The 20,168-nt window shown below is 48.3% G+C and overlaps 1 protein-coding gene across 1 annotated transcript in view; it reads right to left on the reverse strand.

Moving 5' to 3' along the window:
* LOC115462246 (zinc finger protein 260-like) overlaps positions 1 to 15,158 on the reverse strand; it is a 201,123-nt gene extending 185,965 nt beyond the window's left edge. Inside the window, exons 1-4 of the mRNA XM_030192257.1 lie at positions 15,138 to 15,158; positions 14,952 to 15,006; positions 14,368 to 14,478; positions 14,113 to 14,226 (exon numbers count right to left, since the gene is read on the reverse strand). Coding sequence (XP_030048117.1) covers positions 14,113 to 14,226; positions 14,368 to 14,478; positions 14,952 to 15,006; positions 15,138 to 15,158 — 301 coding nt within the window. The remainder of the gene's footprint in view (positions 1 to 14,112; positions 14,227 to 14,367; positions 14,479 to 14,951; positions 15,007 to 15,137) is intronic.
* Positions 15,159 to 20,168: the final 5,010 nt, after the last annotated feature.

The raw sequence follows: 20,168 nt of genomic DNA on the forward strand, positions 1-20,168 counted from the left end.
TCCTCCTATATGCCTCCCCCTCATAACCGCCCCATATTTTGAGAGCGATCACAGGCAATATTCAGGGTACCGGTACTACCTGCTTTAATACCACTGAACATTGGGGGTTAGGCAGCCCCAGGGGATTCTTGAGCATATGGCCTAGTAAATATGAAGGGTACAGATTTACAGGCGTGAAGATATTTTATATACCTCTATCATGACGGCTGATTGGGACATGATAGAGGTATACAAAATAATGAGTGGAGTGGAACAGGTGGATGTGAAGCGTCTGTTCACGCGTTCCAAAAATACTAGGACTAGGGGGCATGCGATGAAACTACAGAGTAGTAAATTTAAAACAAATCGGAGAAAATATTTCTTCACCCAACGCGTAATTAAACTCTGGAATTTGTTGCCGGAGAACGTAGTGAAGGCGGTTAGCTTGGCAGAGTTTAAAAAGGGGTTAGATGATTTCCTAAAGGACAAGTCCATAAATCGCTACTAAATGGACTTGTGAAAAATCCACAATTCCAGGAATAACATGTATAGAATGTTTGTACGTTTGGGAAGCTTGCCAGGTGCCCTTGGCCTGGATTGGCCGCTGTCGTGGACAGGATGCTGGGCTCGATGGACCCTTGGTCTTTTCCCAGTGTGGCATTACTTATGTACTTCTGTAAATACATTTCTCTTACTGCGGATTAAACAAAACACAAAAACATTCCCCTGCACTACTCAGGCCAAAGCAATTAAATTACCTCAGAAGAAACCTCCCCCTTTCCCTGAGAGGAACTCTGCTACAGTATAATTATGTCCACGACTAGGTTTGATGAAAGAGGGAAACAGTAGGAGAAAAGGAAGCAGGTGGCCAGTGTTTCCATCAGCGCTATATTATGGCTGGAGGGTTATAGAGGGAACAGGGCAGGTGAAGAGACCTGGGTGCCTTAAGGAAAGAGAGAAAAGATGGAACAGTAAAACCAACTGGTTCCTGAGAACGTCACCTTTCCTTCAGAACCACGACCCTTACCTTGTATAAGTGCGATAAGAAGATCTAACAAGAATGGGCCCAAATGGGTCCCAGGAAATGTATCTTTTATGTGCCTTCTCAATAAAAATAAAAGGACATTTTACAGACCCAACTTCTTTGAATTCTAAGCTAAGAGAAATTGTACATAAGTCTCTTGTAAGGAAGGGCCAAGAAGACCACTGACCATCTCTCACTTGTTGGTCTCAACTAACAATGAGATTTTGTCTGTGTAGCCCAAGTACCCTGTGTTATTTTTGCTGCAAAATACTTTATTTTAACTTTGGTAACAACAAAACAGAAACAGAAAGAGTAAAGATGAAAAATGGAAGGGTGCACAGAAAGAGAGAAGGCTGCATGGCAGGGGGAACAGAGAGTGAATGAGGGAGAGAAGAGACATTGCATGGGACAGAAAGAGAGAGAAAGAGACAGAAGAGGCTGGATGGCAAGGGGTAAAGAGAGAGAGAAGAAGCAGCTTTACTGCAGGGGGCAGAGAGAGAGAGAGTGAAGAGGCTGTACTGCAACGGACACAGGGAGACTGAGAAGAGGCTAGGGTGGAAGTGCAGAGGAAAGAAGGGGAGAAATGGGACGGGGGAGGAATGGGGACACAGAAGGCAGATACTGAACATGGGAATAGGGACAGGGACACAGAGGAAATGATGGTGGAAAAAAAAGTCAAATAGACAAGAGATCTTGGAAAGCAGAAAATGGATGAAACTGGTGTGTGGGGGGAGGAAGGAAGGAGCAGAAGATGGATGGGGTGGGGGGAGGAGCAGAAGGCAGATGGGGCTAGGGGTAGAGGGGTTGTAGGGGAGGGGGTTGGAACAGGAGATAGGGCTAGGGGGTGTGGGTGGGGAAGGGAACAGAGCAGAAGATGGATGGGACTGGGGGAAGGAGCAGGAGTTTGATGGGGCTAGGGGTTATGGGTAGAGGGGAGGGGAATGAAGTAGAAGATGGGGCTGGGGTGGGGGAGGAGCAGTAGGTGGATGGGGCTAGAGGGTATATAGGTAGAGGGGAGGGGAACAGAGTAAAAGTGATGGGCAGACTCTTCAGGTGGCCGCAGGGTAACCCCAGGAAGGTACGGTAAAATTATGTATCATACCTGATAATTTTCTTTCCATTAATCATAGCAGATCAATCCATAGACTGGTGGGTTGTGTCCATCTCCCAGCAGGTGGAGATAGAGAGCAATCTTTTGCCTCCCTATATGTGGTCGTGTGCTGCCGGAAACTCCTCAGTATGTCGATATCAAAGCTCCATCCGCAGGACTCAGCACTTAGAGAATTACACCCACAAAGGGACACTCTGCCCAGCTCACCACCGCCGAAGCGGGGGAGGGGAATCCGTCCAGCTCATCCCTGCGAAGCGGGGGAGGGACATCACACCCGCCGATGCGGGGGGATCTGGCTTATCCTGCTACCGCAACCGCGGGAGGAGCTGGCTTACCCCAACACCGCCGAAGCGGAGGGGATACATAGCTACCCTACTGCCGCATAAAGCGGGAGGGAGCGCCGGCATAATTTAGTTATCAATCCAGCCACCGCTGAAACGGGGGGAGAGGAATGCAGCAGCTCACTGTAACCCAAAATCGTTCCAACTCAAGGAAAATCCAGTGGGAAGAACTTGAACACGAAGTCCTCCTGAACAGGAACTGAAGATTAAACTGGAACCTGAAATGTAACCAGAACAAAAACAATACAGATGTCTGGGCGGGGGCTATGGATTGATCTGCTATGATTAATGGAAAGAAAATTATCAGGTATGATACATAATTTTACCTTCCATTTCATCAAGCAGATCAATCCATAGACTGGTGGGATGTACCGAAGCAGTACTCAACCAGGGCGGGACATGGAAATCCCTGAACGCAAGACTGAAGCTCCAAACTGGGCCTCGGCCCGAGCAGCCACATCCAAGCGGTAACGTCGCGAGAAGGTATGAGCCGACACCCAAGTTGCCGCTCTACAAATCTCTTCCAAGGAGACGGATCTGGACTCTGCCATTGAGGCCGCCTGTGCTCTAGTAGAGTGCACCTTCAGCTGAATAGGCGGAAGCTTCCCTGCAGCCACATAAGCTGCTGTAATCGTCTCCTTGACCCAACGTGCCACAGTAGGTTTAGATGCCTGCAGACCCTTACGAGGGCCTGCAAACAGCACAAACAGGTGATCCGACTTCTGGAAGTCATTGGTCACTTACAAGTATCTGATGATGACCCGTCTCACATCCAGACATTTGAGAGCAAGGTACTCCTTTGGGTAATCCTCCCTATGGAAGGAGGGTAGACACAGCTGCTGACTCACATGGAAGCGAGAAACAATCTTGGGCAGAAAGGAAGGCACTGGGCGAATCGACTCTCCTGCCTCCGTGAACCGCAGGAATGGCTCTCGGCATGAGAGTGCGTGGATCTCAGAAACTCTTCTGGCTGATGTGATGGCTACCAAAAAGACCGCTTTCAACGCCAGGTCCTTCAGCAATGCCCTCGACAAGGGCTCATAGGGCGGCTTCTGCAAGGCCCGTAGCACCAGATTGAGATTCCAAGTAGGCACTATCGAGTGCAGAGGAGGGCGCAGGTGATTAACTCCTTTGAGAAAGCGCACTACATCTGGCTGCAACGCCAGGGAATCACCTTTCAGACGGCTTCTGAAACAAGCTAGAGCCGCCACCTGGACTTTCAGCGAACTGAGTGACAGACCTTTTTCCAGACCCTCTTGCAGGAACGCCAACACTGAAGATATTGGAGCAGTGGAGGGCGATAGAGAGCCAGCCTTGCACCACGATGCAAAGGTACGCCAGACCCTGGCATAAGTAGTAGAAGTAGAGCGCTTCCTCGCTCTCAGCATAGTGGCGATGACCTTGTCTGAGAAGCCCTTCTTCCTCAGCTGCTTCCGCTCAAGAGCCAGGCTGTAAGACCAAAGGGGGAGGGATCCTACATCACCACAGGACCTTGACGCAAGAGGCCCCGCTCCGCTGGCAGCCTCAGAGGGCCATCCACAGCGAGCCTGATTAGGTCTGCATACCAGGGATGTCTGGGCCAATCCGGACCCACCAGGATCACCCGGCCCAGATGCCTTGCCACCCGGCCTAGGACTCTGCCCAACATGGGCCAGGGTGGGAACACGTAGAGAAGCTCCTGTACCGGCCACTGTTGGAGAAGGGCATCGACTCCCAGAGATCGAGGGTCCCATCCTCTGCTGAAGAACCGCGGCACTTGGCAATTGGCCGAGGACGCCATCAGATCCAGGCTTGGCTGGCCCCAGCGCCTCGTGAAGTCCAAGAACGCCCGAGCCGAGAGCTGCCACTCTCCGGGATCCAAAGTATGGCGACTGAGAAAGTCCGCCTTGACATTCATGACTCCCGCAATGTGGGCCGCTGACAGCTGTTCCAGGTTCGCTTCCGCCCACAGGCATAGCTTCATGTCCTCCTTGGATAGAGGGGCGGTCCTGGTACCTCCCTGGCGATTGGCATAGGCCACTGCTGTGGCATTGTCCGACAGGACCCGTACTGGGCTCAGTACCAGGACCAGGAGAAACTCCAGCAGTGCCAACCAAATGGCTCGGAGTTCCAGGAGGTTGATAGACCGTTTCGCCTCTGCAGGCGATCAGAGCCCCTGAGCTGTCCTCCCCAGGCAGTGGGCTCCCCAGCCCGTCAAGCAGGCGTCCGTCGTGACGATCACCCACTCCGGGATTGTGAGAGGCATTCCTGTGGACAGCTTGTCTGGCCTCAGCCATCAACCAAGCGCCTTGCGCACCGTTGGATCCAAGGGAAGGCGTACAGCGTAATCCTCCAAAACTGGAGTCCATCGCCGCAGCAGGGAGTGCTGTAGGGGTCTCATATGGGCCCTGGCCCAGGGTACTACTTCTATCGTGGCCATCATGGATCCCAAGAGCTGCACATAGTCCCAAGCTCGAAGAGTTGAGGCTGTTAGGAACTGGTTCACCTGGGTCCGAAGCTTGCCGCTCCGGTTGTCCGGCAGGAACACTCTGCCCACTCGGGTGTCGAATCGAACTCCCAAGTACTCCAGGGACTGAGTCGGGCGCAGCTGACTTTTCTCCCAGTTGATGACCCATCCCAGGGAGCTCAGAAGAGCAATCACCCTCTGTCCGTAGCCTTCCCACACTCTGCATGAGGGGGCTCGGATCAACCAGTCGTCCAGATAGGGATGGACTTGTACTCCTTCCTTGCGGAGGTAAGCCACGATGACCACCATCACTTTGGAGAAGGTCCGTGGGGCAGTGGCCAACCCGAATGGGAGGGCTCTGAACTGGAAGTGTCGGCCCAGGACTGCGAAGCACAGGAAGCGCTGATGAGGCGGCCAGATAGGAATATGTAAGTAAGCTTCCTTGATGTCCAAGGATGGCAGGAATTCTCCCTTCTTCACCGCAGCTATTATGGAGCGGAGAGTCTCCATCTGGAAGTGCCGAACCTTCAAGGCCCGATTGACTCCCTTGAGGTCGAGAATAGGCTGAGCAGAACCTTCCTTCTTTGGCACCACAAAGTAAATGGAGTAACGCCCTTTGCCAAGCTGATCTACTGGCATCGGGACCACCGCGCCCAGGCGGATCAGGTTGTTCAAAGTCTGCTGCACGGCCGCTGCTTTGACCTGGGACTTGTAGGGAGAGTTTACAAACCTGTCTCTCAAGGGCCAGCAGAACTCCAGCTTGTAGCCGTCTCTGATGACTGCCAGAACCCAAGCGTCTGAAGTTACCCTGGTCCACTTGCCCAGGAATGAGGGCAACCTTCCTCCTATCTGCACTGGGCCATGGACCAGGTCCCCGTCATTGGGTCCGAGACCCTGGGGGAGGGCCGGAGGACAAACCTCCGGGCCGGCGGTTCCTGCGAAAGGAATGCTGCTTTGGGGAGAAGTTCCGTTTGAAGGAAGAGGAGGCAGAGGAGCCCGACTTGCCCGGGTGATACCGACGGGCTTCCTGGAACCGGCCCTTGAAGGAACAAGGGCGAGCACTGCTGGCCCGAGCCCTGACCTCCGGCAACTTCTTGCCCTTGGATGTGCCGAGCTCCGTCACGATCTTGTCCAGCTCGTCCCCAAAGAGCAGCTTGCCTTTAAAAGGCAACTTGGCTAGGCGAGATTTAGAGGCATGGTCAGCAGACCAGTGCTTAAGCCAGAGCTACCGCCGCGCAGAGACCGACTGGGCCATACCTTTGGCCGAGGCTCTCAAAACATCATACAGCAAGTCTGCCGAGTAGGCCAAGCCCGACTCCAGGGTCGGCCATTCCACCCTCCAGGTAGGATCTGAGGGGGAAGCCCGCTGCAAAACAGTCAGGCACGCCCTAGCCACATAGGAGCCGCAAACCGAGGCTTGCAAACTCAGGGCGGCCGCCTCAAAGGACGACTTTAAGGCTGCCTCCATTCTCCTGTCCTGAGCGTCCTTCAGGGCAGTGCCACCTTCCACCGGCAGCGCCATTTTTTTAGTCATGGCCGTGATTAAAGAATCTACCGTGGGCCACATAAAGGCTTCCCGTTCCCCCACTGGCAGGGGGTACAGACGGGACATAGTCCTGGCTACCTTCAGGCTCGCTTCAGGGGCATCCCATTGCGCCGAAATTAAGGTCTGCATGGCTTCATGCACTTGGAAGGTTCTAGGCGGGCGCTTCATTCCCAGCATAATGGCGGAGCCAGTAGAGGCTGAGAGAGAGCCTTCCTCTGGAGAGGCAATCTTCAAAATGCTCATGGCCTGCACTAGCAGGTTGGGCAAATCCTCCGAGCGAAAAAGGCGCACTGCGGAGGGGTCATCCGCTCCATCCGAGCGAGGATCAGTCTCTTCCATAGAGTCCGCTAAGGATCTCTAGGAGAACTCAGACACGCTGCCGTCATACACATTAGAGGAGACCGAGTCCCCTAGGGCCTGAAAATCTACCTGAGGGCGTTTGAGCATAGAGGCCTCATCACCCTTATCCGACAGGGGGGCGGGGGCAGCGTTCTGCATAAGAAAGGCCTGATGCAGCAGCAAAATGAACTCAGGGGAGAAACCCCCCCCAGCCTGTGCATTTCTGCAGCTTGTGCCGCGGCCCTAGAGGCGCCCTCAACCTGCGGTCCCAAGACCAGGGTAGAGACGCGTTGCGCATCCAAAATGGCGTCCGGCGCGAAACTCCGAGAAGCAGCCGCGTGGGAAGAATGGCGCTTTAATTTGGCCGACTTCTTACCGTTGCCCGAGTCAAGGGCGACCAAGCTATTAACGTCTCCCACTTCAAGGGTGGCCCAAGAAGAAGCCGTCCGAGCCGCGTGGCCGGGCACACCCGGGAGGGCGGCCAGCGGGGGATGGGTTCCTAAGGCGGGAAAAACCGCCGCACCGGAGGAAAAACCGGGGAACTCTCCCGACTCCGAAAGGGCGCCCAAAAAAGGGCGACTGCCTTCGGGCCCCCGCTTCCCCGCTAGGCGCGCGAACGCGTTCCGGGGAGCGTCTTTTCGTGCCCTTGCCATCCGAGGCCATAGCCACGTGGAGACCGTTCAGGGAACCCCCTGCCCACTAGTAAAGGTAAAATTACCTGCTTCTCGCTCCAACGATCTGGAGTCCCAGTGAGTAGCTGCAAACAACAACGTCTTTCTCTCAAGGACGTCTATTTTTCTGTTTGTTTTTTTTTTTTCAAACAGAGCCAGCAGGAGGGGGGAGAAAAGGAGGGACCTGGCACCACCAGGTTTGCACTTGCTCACGAAGAGCCCTCAACCCCAGGTACTCAACAAAACCTAAACAATTAGGCTTGGAGACCTAGCCAGAGCTGCTGCTGTGCGACCACACACCTGCTAGATAGAGAACATACTGAGGAGTTTCCGGCAGCACACGACCACATATAAAGAGGCAAAAGATTGCTCTCTATCTCCACCTGCTGGTAGATGGACACAACCCACCAGTCTATGGATTGATCTGCTTAATGAAATGGAATAGGTGTTTCAAGATACAGATGTACTGATTTTGGTAAAATGGGGGAATATGTGAAGAAGGAGCTGATGGCATGGGTCAGGATAGGTGAAGCGGAAGTGCAGTGGTCCAAGCTGAAAACTGCTATAAATAGGGCAACCAATCTTTACACAAGGAAAGTAAACAAAAACAAGAGAAACAGGAAGCCTATGTGGTTCTTCAAAGAAGTAGCTGAAAAAATAAGAGCAAAAGAGGTTTTGTTCAAGAAATACAAAAGAACACAACGAGAGGATCACGGAAAAGATTATTGGATTAAACTTAAAGAAGCGAAGAAGGAAATACAGCTATTGGGGAACGGAATTGCAAAACTGAAAGACACTGAGAATAGCTATGTGGAGAGTGATGAGGATAAAGTGAATGTGCTAAACAAAAACTTTGCTTCAGTGTTCATGGAAGAAAATTCTGGAGAAGGATCATAGTTGGTTGAGGAGGGAATATCTGAGAATGGATACGGCACTGTTCACAGAAGAAAGAGTTTATAAACAGCTCGAAAACCTGAAAGTGGAAAAAGCTATGGAGCCGGATAGGATACATCCCAGTGAGGGAGTGTTTTCTGCTTCTATACAGTTCATTTTCGAAAGAGAAGGGCGGCCATCTTCCAACACAAATCGGGAGATGGCCGCCCAAATCGGTATAATCGAAAGCCAATTTTTTTACACCCTTGCCGGCGTTCCGTCGCGGAAGCGGCCAAAATTAAATGGGGTGTGTCGGCAGTGTACAGAAGGCGGGACGTGGGCGTGCTTACGAGATGGCCGGCTTCAGCTGATAATGGAAAAAAAGAAAGCCGGCCCTGACGAGAATTTGGTCCACTTTATTTGGTTCCTTTTTTTAGGTCCAAGTCCCAAAAAAGTGCCTGAACTGCCCACTGGAGGGAATCGGGGATGACATCCCCAGTGGTGATTAACCACTTCCCACCCCGAAAAACACGTTACAAACTTTTTTTTTTTAAAGTATGTCCTTCACTATGCCTTGGTCCCTGCAATGGCAGTTGAAGACATCCTTCCCTGCAACAGCAGTTGAGAACTTCCAAATTGCCTCCAACACCCTCTTTATTTATTTATTTGGATTGTGGGTCACAAGTAGCAGCAGTGGGATTTGAACCAGCCACCTCTGGATTGCCAGACCAGTGCTCTAACCACTAGGCCAGTCTGTCACTCCTCCATGCCACTCCACTTCCTTGAAATTTGGCCATCACTGTGGGGGGAGGGGGCAGTATGTAGGTCCCTGGGCAGGGGAGGTATGTGTGTGTCAGCAGAGGCATAACGAAGGCATGGACTTCCTTCTTTCAAACACTTTGGACATCCTGAACTGCCCCCCTACAGGGACAGCCAAATTTCAAGGAAGTGGAGTGGAGGAGTGGCAGACGGGCCTAGTGGTTAGAGCACTGGTCTGGCAATCCAGAGGTGGCTAGTTCAAATCCCACTGCTGCTACTTGTGACCCACAATCCAAATAAATAAATAAAGAGGGTGTTGGAGGCAATTTGGACATTCTCAACTGCCATCGCAGGGACAGAGGCATAGTGAAGGACATACTTTAAAAAAAAAGTTTTAGAAGTTGTTTTTTTGGAGGTAAGAGGTGGTTAATCACCACTGGGGAAGTCAGGGGAGGTCATCCCCGATTCCCTCCGGTGGTCATCTGGCAGTTTGGCACCCTCCTTAGAAAGGAAATCATGTGCAAATGAGCTAACAGCGAGCAGCTCATTTGCATGCAATTTCCTTCATGCATGCCCGTTCCTTTCCAGATTAGTAAGGGAAGGGCTTTTTCCATTCAATTAGTGGGACCAGTGCACTACGAATGCTGGCTCCTCCCACAACCAAATGGCTTGGATTTGGCCGGGTTTGACATGGCCGGCATTAGTTTCCATTATCGGAGAAAACCAATGCCGCCAATCTCTAAGGGATTTGGCCGGCCCCGACCGTATTATCAAAACGAAAGATGGCCACCCATCTTGTTTTGAAAATTCGGTCGGCCCTGCCCCTTCGCGGCGCCGTCCTCGGAGATGGGCGCCCTTAGAGATGGCCGGCCCCATTCGATTATGCCCCTCCACGTCACTCCCTCCCTCAGGGCCCACTATAATTAACCCTGATCAGGTAGCATTTGTTACTGGAAGGCAAGCAGCAGATGGTAGAAGAGTACTTTCCATCTATGAAGGGTGAAATACAAAAGAGGTGTACAGACTCTTTGCTTTCGTATCAGATTGCTAAAATAGACAAAGAAATTTCTTCCTGGATAGTTCAGGCATCAAGCTCAAAACAGATTTGTTTCAGAATTATGGAAGGAAATGAACATATTAGTTTTCATTCATGATAATGTTATGCTGTAATTTCTGGTTTGTCTAGTCTCGTTGTATGTAACCCACATAGAACTGTGAGGTATTGCGGACTATAAAAACAAAGTGTTATTGTCACCAAATGCCTAGCATCCGCCTGGGGTTAACCCTGTGGCCACCTGGAGGGTTGGTCTCCAACATTACTCAGGACCACCTGCACCTGGGCATGTGCTCTATACTAGCACCCTCCTCCCACCGACTGTGTCCTGCTTGCCTCTGAGCTAGTCTCCCACTCTCAGATTATTCTCTGGTGATTTCTAGGACACTGGGGCCATACTCCAGGAGTTCCACAGTTTCTAGAAAGCAAACCCAAAAACACAAACCAGGATTCTTAATCAGTCCAGGACAGCAGAACTAATAAACTATAGGTTTATTATCATGAAAATGAACAGTGAATGTTTGAAAAAACAAATTAAAAAGTACAGCAAGCAATTAAAACTATCTAACACTTGTTACTACCTGGGTAGCACCTGGGGAGTTCAGGAACTTAACTGTTCACAAGAATTGAACAGGATCTCAGGATAGAGATGTTCCTCCTCTGTACTCCCACCCTGAGAATAAAGAAAAATCCAGTACCTCCTGGCTAGTTTGAACTCCAGGGCTAATCAGAGCCCCAGGGCATCAACTTTGAACGTATCTGGCCAATGATTGCAGATTGCCTTTCCATAACCTTAAACTGGAACAGAGAAAGCCTTTTTTTCTGCTACAGTTTTAAAACTCAAAACAAGAGCCATCTGCTGGCCAACTAGTAGAAAAACATTTAATGAAAAAAAACAGTTTTCAGACTTAGAAACCCAGTGTTTCGTCACAGTTATACTATCTTTTGGAAGGCACATCAAGAGTGGATACCTATGATAGCAGTAGCAGTGTTGCCCCTGTTGCTTGCCTTGGTGGTAGAATCTCTGGCACAAAGGTTTAGGGAAATTAAAAGACTTATAATAGGAGGTAAGGAACATAGAGTCTCCTTGTTTGCAGATGATCTTTTCATATTGACTCAAGGTACAGAAAAAGCCCAAATGGCTTTATAGGAGCACAATATGGATTCAGAGCTAATCCCACTAAGACAGAGATTTGAATATATCCCTTCCAAAAGGGGAGGAGACAAATCTTAGGAAATGTTTGCCCTTTCAATGGGTTTAGTATTTCTGTATCAAACTTGGGGCGGACTGGGAGACACTCTGTAGTTGGTATCGAGATTTAGAGAGGTGGGATTAATTAATACTGTTCAGGATAGGAAGGATGGAGGCAGTGAGAATGATGGTTCTCCTTAAATTTTTATATTTATTCCAAGTTCTCCTTGTTGAACTACCTCATAGAAAGATATTTTGCTTTATATAGGGAAGGAAGAGATCCAGAGTAGCCCGGGAGGCTGTATTCCAGTCTAAAGGGAATGGGGGGGGGGGGGGGGGATGGGAATACCCAATCTGGAAAAATACTACCAAGATGCACAAGCTAAGGCAGTGTTAGAGTAGCAGGTACCCCAAACCCAACCCAAACAATGGCTGCTAGCAGAACAAGAGGCTAGTACATTTCAGTTGAAGATTCTCTCCTAGGCAACTAGCATGCTCAAACACATTCAAGAGATCCAAAACCCCTTTACGAGGACCACTATGAACCTATGGCTCAAGACACATCCCCATTTATTGAAGAATAAGACATGGGACATACGGATAAGTTTGTATCCGAGGTAGGCAATAGCTTGTTTCAAAGATGGGAAAGACATGGTCTTCTCTATTTTGGTCAATTTATAGGAGATAACCAAATTCTACATTTTGGAACGTTACAAGTTCACTATCAACTAGCAGCTAGAGATGTTATTCCCTCAACTAATAGCAGGGGGTGGAGTCCTTAAGTCAGCTTTTGAAACTTTAGTGGGTGGACAAGTTGGTAGGGGTTATATATCTTTTGTTTATGGGCTCCTCAACACCTTAGATAAATTGAAGGCTACTTACAGGGGTTCATGGGAGAGGAATGGGAAAATGTCTCAATTCGATCTCAGAAGGCAAAAGTAGAGACTAATAGACGATTCACCACTGGAGACGTGAGTCCAACAGTCTTTATTATATCAAAGATAACGACCCGACACAGGCCGTGTTTCGATGCTAAAAAAGCGTCTGCATCAGAGGTCAATAAATACACCAAGTAGTGAATGCAAAACGAGGAGTCCTACTTGTATGTGTGTTGTCAACTCACTAATCACATAGCACTAAACAGAAAATGCTGGACACAAACTATCAGAGCAAAAGTTATAAGTTATAAGATTGTCACATGCACCTCACATTATTGAGAATGGTCTTAAGGTACTGGTGAGATGGCATTACTCTCCATCTAGACTGCAAGCCATTATGAGGAAGGGGGATGGTTTATGTTGGAGAGGGTGTAGCCGGAGTGGAATATATACTCATATCTGGAGGGAATGTCCTAGGGTCCAGAAATTATGGAAGGAGGTATCTGCATATGGGCAACAGTTACTCGAGATTCATATAGCGTGTACTATGGAAAATGCCCTACTAAGTGGGAGAGTGGAAGGGATAACAGGTGCTATGGATAAATTAATGCTATTGGTTTTTACAGCAGCTCGACTGCTGATTGCCTCACATTGGCATACACGGGCCGTGCAAAAACAGGCTGTATATTATATGCAAACGATATAGATTGACTACCTTAAAATCTAATAAATGCAAACATCAAGAAATGTGGGGCGATTCCTCCAGTTGGAAGGACAATCTGAGTTTTGGGGAGGGGAGTGAGGGGAAGGGGACAGATAAGGGATGCGGAGGGTCTACTTTTAGTTTTTCATTATTGGGGGTGGCAGTTTGTTATGTAACAAATGTAATTTTGTTCTTAATATTTTCTGTTAAGAGATGCTGTCAGTTATTTTGCTAGAAAATTAACAAACATAAAGTTAGAAATGGCAGTCGCGACTTCCCGTGGCAGCCTGCATGAGGTTGTGGCCGCCATTTTGGAATTGGGAATGGCATCATTACGATAAACTGCACTATATACTGTGATTTGTATTAACCTATCAGCAACACAAAATGTCCATGACTAAGTCAAACTGAACCATGTTCATCAGTCATGTCCCTCCACAATAGTGCAGAAGACTCTCCACCTCCAGCAGCCCTTTCAACAGTACAGATTTCACAACCCCAAGACACTCTAGGATAAAGGGTTTTGCAGACCAGATCCCACCGCTGGGATACCCATCTCTATCCGTGCCTCCTCCATCTACTACTACTACTACTTAGCATTTCTATAGCGCTGCCAGGGTTACGCAGCGCTGTACAATTTTAGCATGGGGACGGACAGTCCCTGCTCAAGAGAGCTTACAATCTAAAGGTTACAAACTATGTAGTCAGTGTAGGTGACTTACAACTTATGTAGTCAATGTAGGTAGCTTACAATCTAAAGGTTATAAGCTATGTAGGGAAGGTGGTTAGGCGCCAAAAGCAACGGAGAAGAGATGGGCTTTGAGTAAGGACTTGAAGATGGGCAGGGAGGGCGCATGGCGTATGGGCTCAGGAAGTCTGTTCCAGGCATAAGGTGATGCGAGGCAGAAGGGGCGGAGTCTGGAGTTAGCGGTGGTAGAGAAGGGTACAGATAGTAGTGATTTGTCCTGAGAGCGGAGGTTACGGGTAGGAACGTACGGGGAGAGGAGGGTAGAGAGGTAAAGGGGGGCTGCAGATTGAGTGCACTTGAAGGTCTCCACAGACAGTTTAATCTGTCCAAAGTAGGGAAACAGAGGGAGGAGAAGAGGAGATGGCAACCTTTTATCTCACCAGCGCTGAATTCCTGAATGATTCCAGCTGACTTTAGGAAAGATGTGCAGGAGGAATTCTATACTTACCTGTTATAGAAGGCAGGGTCTGCTCAGACATCTCTGATTCAGGATTTTCCATGAAGGGGATATCTTCCTCTTGCTTAATACTCAGGGAGAATACAGATGTTACAATTGGAAGGTCTGTGATGAGAAAACACATTCACAAGGATTCACAAGGTATCTGATAATACTAAATTAGGAAGTGTCCAAATGTTGATGTTATTGACCCATCTCCTGTGATCTATAAATGCAAAGCCCATTAAATCCAAAACATTTACTTACTGTTGAGGTCATTTGGATTTTCATTTCCCTCCCACTCAAATTGTTGAGTGAAATATTTCTCATCTTCCTTTTTAATCTTGAATATAACATCAGGATTAAGAATTGAATAACCTGTTGATAAGAAATAGGAAAATTACATTTAAATTGTAATTGTAGAATCCCTCAGGAGGTTCCCTCTGCTTCATGTTTTGATGGAGCAGTGCGTGATTTGTACATGGAGGTCTGTGTACAAATATCTTGAGACGTGTGTATTTGACTGACAAAGCTTGGAGAGAAGAGGCAGCAGTGGTCCGACACTTGATTAAGATTATATCATAGAGGTTTTCTGGTATAGAGATTTCTCTTCGTTTCCCTCCTAGGTGGAGGCATTACAGCTGCCAATCTTCTGGTTACCATTTGGAGAGGTTATACGTTGTACAGTATAGTTGACGTGTGCAGCTGATATGTCATGACCTTATGTAGAAGTCTCAGAGGAAATCTCTCTCTTGGTCTTCTGTGCCAAAAATATTTTCTATAGGAATGGGAGAGAGACTCCTGCTGGTGCTGTGTGAAGCCTCTGGTTTAAGTTGTACATTTTATCTTACAACAGAGAGCAGCATCTTTTGCAGATCCTGTAGAAGTAGAGTCTTTCACAGGCTCCTATTGAATATGGGATGGTATCAGAAGCCAGGATCCAAATTTCAGGTGCTCATGGTATCTAGTTCCTGTGATTTTTATACCACTGATTCCATAATGTGCTTGTGTGGTAGATGATAGAGAAACATATTTACCTCTTGAGATGAGGATGTCATGAATCTCCTTGATGACCTTCTTGTACAGCTCCTTCTGCCATTCTCCCAGAAGGTCCCAGTCCACTTCCAAGAAATAAGCAGCAACATCCTTGAAAGTGACCAATGCCTAGAACAGCAAACAGGACACCCTATGTCAGAGTTTCATTGTTTTTTCATTTCATTTTATTTCTTTAAACATACACCTATCAACATAATTCTAGATGGTTTACAACAAACATATGTAATAGTTCCCATAAAAAGAAACAATAACAGAAACAGAAAATCATTCAAAATAAAATGGGAAAGTAGAAGAAAGCAGTCAAGCCTTTATCTTTTTTCAAAACATCAAATAATGCTACACACACCACAACTTCAAGGGTAAATTGTTCCAGTTGTATACATCATACTGAAAACACACACTGTCTCATAGACGTTTTATACTGAGGCAGCGTGAGCAGAGAAATTATATGGTGTTTAAAGTTTGGTTCAATTCTGCAAGTGATGGAGGAATGTCATCTGGTTTAGATTATTAGAAGTCTAACTTTTGCTGGGGCTGAGAGGTTAGAAAGGTCAGTGAGAAATTAAACTCTCTTTGTCCCTTTTTTGAGTGATGGATTGCTAATGCTAGTACATATGGATACATTATGAGCCAGGCATACTGTAGTTTTAAAAGGATTAGATTGAATGCTGGTTAGAAGTTTGTAGTTTAAATAATTATAGATATTCTGATATTATAGATACCATTATAAGTATTTAGATTGTGTTTATAAGAAATTCTGATTATGCTTATTTTAGAATATGTTTTATTCTGTGTAATTAATAATTCTATGTAGAATATCTTTTCAACTCAGTGTCTGACTTTCAAGTAAGATTGCAGTTGGAAAGGTCAACATCTGGTTTGAATTATCCACAGTCCTAGCTAGTTTAATGTATGAAGCTAATAGGTGAAAGAGGTCAGGGAAAGTCTTGATGAATTATAGCTAAGTATAGGACTGGGTTTCTGAAAGTAATAACTGATATGTATGCCATTAAGCAAGACTGGCCCCTTGGCCTTGACCCCTTAATGAATGCCAGAGTCCAGTTAGCAGTTTTAAGCTATGACTGATTATGAAATAATAATAAATGTAAGATTGGCCCCTTAGCCCCTCAATGAACCTAAGTTATGAAGTTAGCTGAGAATTTAATCATAATAAAATGCCAAGAGATAGGTGACCCATTGTCTAGTGTGAGAGGCCCCAGGTCATAGGTCAGTTTGGGAAATGTCTGAAACCTATGTAACTGATATTTTGAATATATGTATAGAGATGATTGGTTCAGACAGGGTAATCAATCTATTCTTTGCCATCTGGAAAGTAAGGGGGGCTAGAGGGGTTTAGAACTGTATATAACTGGGAGGCAGGCAGCTTACGTCAGAAGAGAGCTGAAGAGGACAGACAGAAGCCCAAGACACAGAGAGCTGAGAAAGAGAAGAAGAGAGCTGAAGAGGACAGACAGAAGCCACAAGACACAGAGAGCTGAGAAAGAGAAGAGAGAGCTAGAGCTGATTCCTACTTTGTTTGCTGGCAAATAAAGAAGATTTCTCTCTCATTCTGGTGTGTGGTGTTTGACTCCTGAAGTACCACAGATTCTGCTAACAATAGTGGTAATTCCTGCAACAATTCTTGGTGGCAGGGGTGGATCCTGAACCCTGCATCAATTTCTGGCACCCAACTGACTGAGGAACATAGCCGGGTATGTATTCTGTATTCTGTATTGTAATCCTAGCTAGGAAACTGTAAACCAGCCCCTCAAAAATGAGGGAAGGGGAGTCTGATCAACTCTCAGCGAAGGCCTTAGTACCTCTAGTCTAGTGGAGATTAGTAGGGAAACCGCCAGAGCTTATCTGTATCTGAGAAATCTGAAATTGTTGGGTGGGATTTTTGTGCAGAATGTGTGTGATGCCTGAATGTTAAATGAGTGTGGACTTCTTATAGCTGCGGTTCCAGTTAACGCGAGTTCAATGGCCAGCGACGGAAGGAAGCGATTGTTGTTTGTTTACCTTTTGTCTCGGGAGTGTGGGACCCCTTACCACATTTCCAAAAAAATTCCCTCCCTTTCTGTGAGTTGTAACTGTAAGCATTATGGGGGGGACATCATCTAGACAAATTGCTACTCCCCTAGATTGTATGCTTAAGAACTTTAAGAAAGGATTTTTAATTAATGATTATGGACAGACTTTAAGCTTAAGTACTCTAAGAACCTTGTGTGAAGTTGAGTGGCCATCTATGGGAGTGGGGTGGCCCCCTAGTGGCAGCTTAGATATTGACGTAATCCGGAAGGTCTACAGCATAGTTGTAGGAGAACCAGAATATCTTGAACAACTCCCCTATATAGATTCCTGGGACATTGGTTGAAAACTTATATGGGATCCCCAGTAAGTTCATGTTGGGCCGAGTTCAAGAAAGATTATTAGAAAATCTAAACTGAAGAGGGAAAGAGCCCAGGAAGCCTACCACCCAATCGGTGGCTTCCGCCCCTACCCTGTCCGAGAAACCCATACTCTCTGATGACCCCTCAGATCTTGAGCCACCACCTTATGGGCCATTGTTGGGGTTCTGTGCCACCCCTAGAGATCCACCGGCGTCCAGCCCAAGCTTCTCCAGCACAGGCTTCTCCGGATAGTTCCTCCCCTTCTGTGCGAACCCCGCCACATCCTAGGTTGGACCTTTCAGCCAGCCTCTACCCTTCTGTGCCACATCCTTCCCTGTTAACCTCCAAAGACCCGCTTTGGGCTCCACTCCCTGACTCCTCAACTCCCGACAGCCCAGCCTCTCCCTCTAATACCCCTCCCCCCTCATCAGGGGCCCAGCATCCCTTTCAATGGACTGAATCACCTGTGACCACCTCTCAGTCTATGAGTACCCCTCCCCATCCCTCAGGGGTTCAACACGCCTCCCCTGAATGGGTTAGACCCGCTGCAATCACTTTTGAGCATGATAGGGGGGTAGCTCCTAGCTCTACCTCAGGTTCCATTCCCACCTCCTCGAGAGTTCTGCCCCTGCGTCAGGTAACCACCACTCGACTCGGATCCTAATAATGAGGGGTCAGGTTATACAGGCACAGGCCTACCAGTATGTACCCTTCACAACCACCAATCTCCTGAATGGAAGACGCATTACCCCTCTTATACTGAAAAGCCTCAGGCAGTGGTGGACCTAGTGGCTAGCATTATGGCCACCCATAACCCAACCTGGACTGATTGTCAACAACTTCTCCTGACCCTCTTCACAACTGAGGAGAGGCGGAAGATTTTACAAAATGCTGAGGCCATCACGCGAGGCGCGTGTCCCTGAGAGGACACAGGACCCAGAGGAATGGGTTAGAACTCGGCTCCCTCGCGCAGCTCCAGCTTGGGATCCAAATAATGGGCAGCACTATGAACTGTTGTCTGGCTATTGCCGGGACTTGCTGGAAGGTATGAGGAAAGGCATAAAGAGGCCCATTAATCTGGCAAAGGTCTCTGAAATTCTCCAAGGGGCAACTGAATCCCCTGGGGCCTTTTTAGAGCGACTAATTGAAGCCTACAGAACATACACCCCATTTGACCCTGAGGCACTAGAAAACCAGAGAATGGTGAATAGTGCATTGGTGGCCCAGAGTATGCCAGATATCCGGAAGAAGCTGCGTCAGGAGGGATTCGCAGGGATGAATACCACCCAGCTAATTGAGGATCGCAACAAAGGTTTTCGTTAATAGGGATCAGGAGGTGCGCCGAGAGGCTGACCGGAAGATGCAGAAGAAGGCCGACCTTTTGGCGGCAGCCATTACTAATTCCACCCTTAACTGAGGTCGACCTCTAGCTAATGGGAAGCCAAAGTGGGACCCCGGACCGCCAGCCAGGCCTCGAGATTCCTTCAATCAATCCCGGCCATGAGGGGAGAATCCCAGACCACGATTGGAGAGGGATCAGTGCGCCTACTGCAAGGAAAGAGGGCACTGGAAAGATGAATGCCCCCAGAGGCGCCAGGGACTGAGAAGGGGACCAGGAGATCGAGGAAGCCGAGCCGAGTTCGAGAAGGAAGGTATGAGCCTCCTGAATCTGACATCATTGGGATAGCCGAGATGGCAGAATGGGATGAATAGGACAGACCGGGTTCCTACAAACTGGGCTCCCAGGAACCCATGGTCAAGTTAACTATAGGGAGCCGCTCAATTCCATTCATGATTGATACAGGAGCTGAACATTCTGTTGTGACGGAGCGATTAGCGCCTGTGTCTGGAAAAACTGTCCCAGTGGTGGGAGCCACGGGGGTGCAGAACCGGAGGCCCTTCCTGATGACCCGTAGATGCCAATTAGGCTCACACACAGTCACTCATGAATTCCTGTATATGCCAGACTGTCCAATTCCTTTGTTAGGACGGGACCTGCTGTCCAAGCTTAGGGCCCAATTTCCTTTGACTCTGATGGCCAGACTTCAGTCTCCTTTCGGCCCCCGACATCCAGCCCTAAGGGCCATACTGAGTTTTCTGCTGCCCCCTTGAAGAAGAATGGCGGCTGCATCAGTCGCAGGGCCAAGTGACCTATCCCTGGCCGACAGCTTCCAGGTCAATGGGTATGGGCAGAAGATAATCCCCCAGGGTTGGCCCGAAATATTCCTCCTGTTCATGTAGACTTACTTCCAAGTGCCCGGCCAATCCATCTTTCGTCAATACTCAATTCCCCGAAAGGCTCTGGAAGGGATTCAAGCACATTTGAATCGTCTGTTATCCCATGGAATTATTCGACCTTGCCAGTCTCCAGTGAATACGCCACTGTTGCCAGTTCAGAAGCCAGGGACTGAGGACTACCGGCCAGTCCAAAGACTTACGAGTGGTCAACAAATCCACTATTTCATTACACCCTGTAGTGCCTAATCCATATGTCCTGCTGGGATTGATACCTTCTGGAGCTACCCATTTCACAACACTGGACCTAAAGATGCCCTTCTTTTGTATTCGGGTGGCCCCCGCCAGTCAACTGCTTTTCGCCTTTCAATGGGAAAAATCGAGGGA

The sequence above is a fragment of the Microcaecilia unicolor genome, chromosome 2, assembly GCF_901765095.1.
Source record: "Microcaecilia unicolor chromosome 2, aMicUni1.1, whole genome shotgun sequence".
NCBI lineage: Eukaryota > Metazoa > Chordata > Amphibia > Gymnophiona > Siphonopidae > Microcaecilia > Microcaecilia unicolor.